At 32.0% G+C, this 8780-nt stretch overlaps 1 protein-coding gene across 1 annotated transcript; it reads left to right on the top strand.

The window, feature by feature from the left end:
• The first annotated feature begins 2960 nt into the window (after positions 1 to 2960).
• On the top strand, positions 2961 to 6778 carry LOC131069902 (probable inactive purple acid phosphatase 29). The gene is made up of 4 exons (XM_058005450.2): positions 2961 to 3479; positions 3565 to 3712; positions 3799 to 4196; positions 6123 to 6778. The coding sequence occupies exons 1-4, from the start codon at positions 3360 to 3362 to the stop codon at positions 6567 to 6569; spliced, it is 1113 nt and encodes a 370-aa protein (XP_057861433.1). The 5' UTR covers positions 2961 to 3359; the 3' UTR covers positions 6570 to 6778.
• The last annotated feature ends 2002 nt before the right edge of the window (positions 6779 to 8780 follow it).

Here is an 8780-nt window from a genome sequence, read left to right as displayed (position 1 = left end):
GGATCAAATTCTCTTTAGTTTTAGCCTTAAATAATCAATTATTAGAGTAATGTAATTTCCACAATTCATAATGTCAATTTTATACTTTTGGTTTAAATTGTGTGATACTTTAAATCATCAACATTTCAAATCCTACAATATGATTCATCATTAGGATGGAATAAATAGTTAGAGAACATAAATGAGAGGATAGTTGCAGACTGGTGAGATTAAATAGAAGCAAAGGAAAAGATTCTAGGGCTTAGAAGAGAGGGAAGGGGAAAAAGGTAAAAAAATATTAAAAAAAGAACTACCTATAAGGTTAAGACCAAAAGAGAAGGGACACTAGAGAACTATGCAAAAGGAGCTACTCAAATAATAAAATAAGATACGACTAATATTTATAAAAAAATAGAAAACTTAAGTATTGGATCTCAACCAAGTAATTTCAATAATGATGAACCGAAGTCTAGAATAAGAAAAATTGTATGTTTCTAAAATAATGTCACAAGCAAATAATGCAAAATTATTTCTTTTTACATTGTTTGATCATGATTTTTTTTTCACATTTTAAATAAATCTTTTTGAATTAAAATTAAGCACATAGATGATCTAGATTACTTCTATGAACTAAAACAAATAACAAATCTAGAAAAAAAAAATTATAAAATGATTAAATATTAAACTTTATTTTTACATTTTGTCGAAGGCATATATACTCGCATAATAGATGCAAAAACATATGTTAGTAAAAGTAGAAGCATTTAATTTCATCTAACACTTAATGTATATAAAAATAATAGATTTTATTTATTTAGCTTTAATAGATTTTTTGCTTTAGTCAATAATTTAATAGAAATATAAAAGTATAATAATATAATAATATCTTAATAATAATTTAATAGAAATTACAATATCATAATATAATAATAATTTAATATTAATTACAATACAATAATTTAATTAGCCAATAGGCTTCTTAAGTGAACTTGCAAGTCCACAATTTATCGAAAAATTGTCTCATGCTTCTTCCTCTTGCCAATGTTGGAAACAAGTTGTCATTAAACAATTTTTGAATTGCTATCTATGAGTAGTGAGTGAAGTTTGTTTATCATTGACAACTATCATTTCTAAGTCAATTGCATTGTTTCAATCCGTTGCAAATGAGTTTACAAACAAAATTTCTTGGTCTTCATAAGTACCTAGGGGAAGAACACAAGTTACTATTCATGTTCCAATAACCGTTCACTCCTTGCACACCCAACCACCCAATTAGTAACTTTAGAAAAACCAAAAAACAAATAACTAAAAGCCCATTAATAAATATCACGTGTACCAATAGTTGCTCATTTTTTAGCATTTTTGGACCATAATTGGCCCATTTGTGCACCTCTATTGATACCCATAGCACATGATTATTGGGACATTTGATTATTGAGGCATCTTTAAGCAAGTATCAAGCAACACTTTTAAATTTGTACTTTTTGACCCTTGCATGCATAACGAATCACACAAAGTGCATCATTACCATCTAGAAGTCAAAATAATAGCTATAAGTAGTTAAGTCGCATGTGGAGACCAAAAAAATCATCAAAATTCGATGTACCATTTAAAATTTGTGGTTGCACAAAGTTAGCTATAATGGCTACTAGTATGCTTCCCTTATATGAGTAAAATTTTCTCCTTTTCCCTTTCCGACTTCCAAGACTGCTTCTTAGTTTGTAATGCATGCAATGTGAAGTGGGCAAAAGAAGATGTCAAGATTAAATTGCTTTTCACATGAATGATATATTTAAAATTGTTTTGGACTTAGTTAATAATATAAAATAATTTTTTTAAATAATAATATATTATTAAAAAATATTAAAATATTAATTATTTAATAAATAAAAAATAAACATAATTTTTATAAAGATTTCTTTTAAATTTTTAAATAAAATATTTTTTATATTTTGATTTTTTATAAAAATTAGTATTAATTTAAATTGATTATAATTTATTATTGAATATAAAGTTAATTAATACTTTTAGAAATAATTTAAATATTTTAATTTATTAATACTTTTAGAAATAATTTAAATATTTTTAATATAATTTCTACAATATTAATAGTAAATAAAATTAACATAATTAATTGTGTCATATATTTGTATGTGATCTTTTCAAATTTCTTTTCACGTTATATTATCATTTGTCATTGCATTTCACATTTCTCACTTCTTGTAACATAATATCTAATGATAAGGCAAATGTCCTTTTAGACACAATTAAATCTACTTTCAACGTATGTCTTCAAATTTGCATTCTCCTTTCTCCTCTAAGCCATGTAGACCTATACTTCAACTCAAATCATTATAAATCTTAGATTCAAAATCTGTCCGGAAAGGTTAAATTTATGCATTTCTTTGTTCACTCCAAACAAATTTGGGTGTGTTTATCAAATAATGTTACATCCCTTTATGTACATTTTCCCTCTGTATATGGGTGCATATGCTCAAAAATTCTTTTGGAATTGTAACAAGGAATTGAAGCATAAGAGTAGATTTTATATTGAAAGTTGTTCATTTCATTTTGTCAGTAATAAACATATACTTGTTCACAATATTTCATGATTCTATTCAATTTGGACCTTAAAAAAACCATTTATCCTATTTAGTTGAGATTGTAGTATAATAATTCATTTAATATAAATATATGTTATTCTTATGTTTGTAATAATACTTCATCTAATGTTATTAAAATACATTTAAATTTTATTTTTTAATTTCTATTGGTATATCTCTTGAACTTCTATATATGCAAATGCTAGTAATTTTTGAAATAGAATAATGAACAAATATGATATCTCTAAGTATGCTAGTAATATTTTAAGAAAAAAATATCCTAATCGATACATACAAAAATAAATAAATTATTATTTTACTCCCTAATCGATACATACAAAAACAACCGAATTGCTCGGGCCAAAATACTTCGGTGGATCTTGCCGTGTGAAAGTCTGTATTTTAGTTTTTCCTTTCACATTGGAATCCTATATTTTCGGACATACCAAAGCCGCTTTCACTTTCTCATCAAGAAGACATTGCCCATTTTCTTGTTCTCTCAGAAGATTTCGCTACATTTGTTCCAGCACTACATAATCATGATTGGCGATACCCAAAGATTACCAGTAAAGATGTTAATTAATCGCGTGTACAGTGGTTTAAATATTCAAATCAAATCTCTAACGTATTAAACCCGTCATATCCTGTCAAATCCATCGCCATGCCATTTTATTCTCCATTTTGACAGTTTGCGTACGCCTGTGTACATATAAATGCCTCTGTTCCATTCCTCACCACATACAGATGATCACGAGTGGGTCGGGGAGCTTATGATTAATGGCTGCTATATGTATGCAGAGAAATATTTTTTTCATTTGCCTTATTGGTTGGGTGGTGTCACAAGCAACACCATTGCCTCTCCGGTTTAAAAGCAATGGGGAGTTCAAAATTTTACAGGCAAAATCATTTTCATCCTATCCCCTGCCTTGTGTGTTCAAATAGTTTTTAGATTGAATTAAATGTGAAATGTTTACACTTGCAGGTAGCAGACATGCATTATGCAAATGGCAAAAGCACCAAGTGTTTAAATGTGTTGCCCTCTCAGTACCCCTCCTGTTCTGACCTCAACACCACTGCCTTTGTCAATCGAATGATTCAAGCAGAGAAGCCAGATCTTATAGTCTTTACAGGTATTTAGATGAACTTGCAACCCACTTGTTTTTTTTCACCATTTTGGGGAAGATGCTATAATTTGTATTGGTGATGTGATGGGTAGGGGATAATATCTATGGGCGGGATACATCAAATGCTTCGGCTTCTATCAAGGCAGCTTTTGAAGCAGCAGTAGCAGCCAAACTTCCATGGGCAGCTGTTTTGGGCAATCATGACCAGGAATCAGCTACTTTAAATCGGGAAGGAGTGATGGAGCATATTGTATCCATGGATTATACTCTCTCCAAGCTCAACCCTGATGCCCATAAAAAAATTGATGGTTTTGGAAATTATAATTTGGAAGTAATGGGAGCGGCAGCTTCATCTCTGGAGGGCAAAAGCGTTCTCAACCTTTATTTTCTGGACAGTGGAGACTACTCAACCGATCCCAGTATAGCTGGCTATGGTTGGATCAAACCCTCTCAACAGTCCTGGTTCAAAGAAACCTCAGCCAAATTACAGGTAATCTTCTCCAGAATGTCTGTATTTACTGCATTTTGGAGTTTGGTGTATCAGTTGCTTCTAATCATTATTATAAAATTTGAATTTGAGACTTGTGGTGTTACTGAATACTGGCTTTAAAAAGTTTATCCCGGGCATTTCCTTTTCCCTGGCATTAACATTGTGGACCAGCTAATGTTCAAGGCTAGCCACAAAGTGAGGTTTAGTATTCTTCAATTTCATCTATGCGTAAACTAGGCCCTCTTAATTTTCTGACTAATCACTTCTTTCAGAGCAAATAAGAATACTTGGAATAGGTTTAGCCGCATCATATATACATACTGCTGACTTAGGTATTTAGTGTGTTGAAACCGGGGCTCTTAATGTTTCCATTGAACCCAGTCAGCCAAGCTTTAACTCGTATGCTCAGATATGGGGCCTCTTTGGATTAAGGAATTGCCTGTGAATTAGCACTCGTAACTGGTAGACGGAGTTGATTACATTCAGTCCAACTCCAACTATTTGGGACGAATTTAAACCCTTCAACACGAGGAATTCACAGCAATTTAGTAATCACCTCCTGATTAGTTAAAATTGCACCAGCCACAATAAACCACCAGTTAGGACCCATAAAACAATGCAGAAACAGCACCACCTTGTATTGTGTGTATATGTGGAATATACCCAGTTTGCCATTGCTCAAGAAAACAACTGGTTGTCTAAACCATAATGAAGAAGGTGACTTTGTATGCCATAATACGAAGTCGCCTTTTTCATTATGGAATGGACAATCAATCCCTGCCTTGACGGGATTGCCTCATGCTGCCTAATCATAATTAGTAATCCAATAATTCCATGAGGGAGGAGACCACCTGGAGTTTCTCCTCAAGTCCAATTTTTCACGCCAACCTGTAATGGGAGAATAATAAACAGATTTTTAGATTCAATAATGATAAGCAAATTGCAATGGCCATTCCCTGAATTCTAGTAGCAAACCTTTCAAAATTGAAATTGAAAATTTTGTGAATTCCTATTAGTGATAAAAATAAATGAATGGGATTTAGGTTCGGGTTTAACATAACAAGTTATGAGAGCACCAAATAAAACATGACAACTATGTGGAAAAAAAAAAGTAGGAAGCAACATATAAGTGCAAGAGTACTAAAATTTTAATTAATACAAACCAAGTTTTACCCTATAGCATATAACTGATAGAAGTATTTATTGTGAGAAGTAAGAATTGTGAAATCAATACCAGTAGGAATTGCCCAAATTAGTAGTGCTTTGTGAGCAATCCTTGGCGTTAATCAAGAAGTACTCCCTAGGCTGAAGAATTCCTGCTCCTGATGAAGAAGCTAGAAAAATAAAACCAGTTGCAAATATATATGATTAATCAAATGCTACATACTGTAATTTCAAAAAAACATGTATAGAATCAGAGTTCAAAACATCATATAAAGTTCAGGTTACGCTCACACAGCATGGCCTTCAAGTTGTGTGGTCAAATGATTGTAAATTATCACTAGGGATGTCTTTTACTAAATTGTAAAGAATGAAAGTCAGGTCAACAATTAAAGGCCAAATGGCAGCATTTTGGGCTGATTGTCGGGATCTGTTTTCTTTTCTATTGCAATACCTAATTAGATGTTATGAAAAGAAAATAAGGAATAAACATAATGCATTTTTGCATTACAATAAAATTTAATAAAATTTGAAGGATGGAAGTCAATTCAACAATTGAAGTTAAAATGCCAACATTTTTGGCTGCTTATTGGGAACTGTTTTCTTTTCCATTGCAATGCCTAGTTAGATGTTGTGAAAGAGAAATTAAGCAACTAACATTAATGCATTTACCCATTGCAATAAATTATTGGAATTTTGTCTAAGAAACTACTAGTGTGACATAAAATAATGGGTATTAATGATGTTTCAAGTGCATAAATGCAGGAAAACTATACAAGTATCCCACCGACACAATCTGAACCTGCTCCAGGGCTGGCATATTTTCACATACCTCTTCCAGAAGTAAACGAACTGGACAGTTCTAACATCACAGGCATAAAACAAGAGGGTGTAGGCTGTGCTTCATATAATTCTGGATTTATGAAAACAATGGTGGAAGCAGGGGATGTTAAGGCTGCATTTACAGGTCATGATCATTTGAATGATTTCTGTGGGAAGATAAAGGGAATTGAACTGTGTTATTCTGGTGGATTTGGATACCATGCTTATGGGAAAGCAGGATGGGCAAGGAGAAGCAGAGTCGTTGTTGCATCTCTAGAGAAAGACAGCAATGGAGGCTGGGAAGGTGTTAAATCTATAACTACTTGGAAGCGATTAGATAATGAACATCTCTCAAAAATTGATATTCAGACCTTGTGGACTAAGCCTTGAAAAGCTTGGATGAAGAGTCTCCATAACATACAAAGATTAAGAATTGATGGAGCCATCTAAAATGTATGTTGGAGATTTAGGTTAAAGATGTGTATTTTACTCCTTTTAAAGTGTATGTTTGTGGTCATTCCTTAATCTTTTGAAGCGTGCTTAACCTGAATGTTATCTTTGAACGAAAAATTATAGAAATATGCAATAACTTTCAACCATGAGTTTGTAATCTATGTTGTCCTACAGTCAAAATACAATTGTCATTCTTTTATTTTTAGTGAAAACTATGCTTGAACCACCTTGGCATGGAATAAAAAAATTGGACATCTAAAAAATAACTTAATACATTTCCCTAGTTTTTACCCAACAGACCTCTATGTTCCAATAAGCATTATGTCATGTTAGTAGGATGGAAACTGTTCTGCTTAAAAAGATTATAAGAGAGTTACAATAATTCACACCCTAACATACTTCAGAACTGTGAGATCCAAGCTAGAAAGCTTTTCTCGAATTTACTTTCAGATACTTAACAGACTATTTTAGTGGAATCAGTTGTGAAACTAATTATTATTTATTTCTGATATACATATTATCTTAAATGGTGATAAGCGTGGAGCTTTAAACATTTGAGTTCAGATGCTATAAAACTACAGCGTATAAGCATTTGCAGAAACTAGGAACTCGACTAACTCTCTTTTTAACAACTTCCAGATAAGTTCTTACTCTAAACTCAACCTAAATTTGTTTTATTTTCAACCATTTGCTTCAATCTTTATAACCAGACATTGCCCTAGAGTGTTTGAAGTGTTATCTATAATTTATCAGAAAGTTTTGATATATGGAGTTATTTAGATTTGTTAAATGCCTGCCATCTCCAGATTCTCAGAAAATCTAAACTCATTCTATCTCAACTTTTTAAAGCCATATTACAAAAGTAATTGGGATTTTATTAGCTCCTAGGAAGGCCTTATAAGATAGATGGGACAAAGTTTTAAAAACACGTGTACAGGTCCCATTCTCTCTCAGCTTAGCTGCAATTTATTGAAATTGCTTCCTCTCTAAAGCCTCTTTAGTGAAAAAAAAAAAGAGGTTTTAAATAATGATAAAATTTGCATTGTGGCCTGAAATTTCATATAAAGGCTGAAATTGCTTCCACTCTAAAGCCTCTTTAGAAATTTAAAAAAAAAAAAAAAGAGGTTTTAAACAGTGATAAAATTTGCACTGTGGCCTGAAATTTCATATAAAATAATAAAGGGCTTCTAAAATCTCAGCAATTCACCTTGAAATTTTAAAATCTAGCTTTAAACTTCAAAAGCCTATATAATTTATAGTAAAATATATATTCCTTTGTGCTGGGAATTGGTTTATATTCCAAATTGCAAATTTCCATCTCAATCCTAGTCCCTGTAATACCAGAAGACCTCCCAATGATTATTATGATATTATCCTACTTGCTGACCCTAGTGGGTCAAAATCAACCAAAAAGTGCAGGTGCAACATCCCATCATGCTTTAAACAAGCTTGATCCTCATTCTGTTCCATTTCAGATCATTTCGAGCTTGGGGTTTACTCCATTGCAGAACCATCAGGTATTTTGAAAAACCCACAGCTTAACCATAGGTTTTCATATAATGATCGTTGGACCCAGAATCTTTCACATCCTAACCCTCGTCTTCTATATATTGATAAACACAGAAAACATGATTTTACACCCTTATGGTACTGGGTTGGCCCAGAATCTCTCACAGTTCTGTGCTTTTGCCTTATATTCCCTTTTCAGCTCACCTGTGTCCTTTGAGTGGAATCTTGTAGTTGGGCTTCTTTCTTGGCCTGTGGAGTGCTTCTTCATCTTTTGGATTGTGCATTCTTTCTTCTTGTCGTCTGCTCATCTGTGAAGGATCTATTTGCTTGGACTGGAATAGGTTCTTGTTGCACTTATTCTTGGTGGAGTATCTATGCTTCTTGGTGGCAAGGAGAAATTTTTATTTTGTGAAGTCTAATCTAGATTAGATTTCTATTTGTTTTATTTTAAGGAAATATCTATTCCTAGTTATTAGACTTGATTTTTTATTTTGTTAAGTCTAATCTAGATTAGATTTTTTTGGGGTTTTATAATTTATATCAAGGAAATATTTATTCCTAATTATTGTGAATTTTAAAAACAGGGAATAAAACTAGAAAGACAGAATGCTACACAAAACAGAGGAAAACAAAGAGCAC

The sequence above is a fragment of the Cryptomeria japonica genome, chromosome 7 (genome assembly GCF_030272615.1).
Source record: "Cryptomeria japonica chromosome 7, Sugi_1.0, whole genome shotgun sequence".
Lineage (NCBI taxonomy): Eukaryota > Viridiplantae > Streptophyta > Pinopsida > Cupressales > Cupressaceae > Cryptomeria > Cryptomeria japonica.
The sequence above is the reverse complement of the archived record's forward strand: the minus strand, read 5'-3'. Positions and strand labels throughout refer to the sequence as shown.

What these genes read in the sequence shown, in the direction of transcription:
- LOC131069902 (XM_058005450.2), top strand. Translation starts at nt 3,360, where the DNA reads ATGGCTGCTATATGTATGCAGAGAAATATTTTTTTCATTTGCCTTATT. An exon ending in GGGAGTTCAAAATTTTACAG is followed by an intron (nt 3,480 to 3,564) that starts GCAAAATCATTT and finishes TTACACTTGCAG; the next exon opens with GTAGCAGACATGCATTATGC. An exon ending in AAACCTCAGCCAAATTACAG is followed by an intron (nt 4,197 to 6,122) that starts GTAATCTTCTCC and finishes GCATAAATGCAG; the next exon opens with GAAAACTATACAAGTATCCC.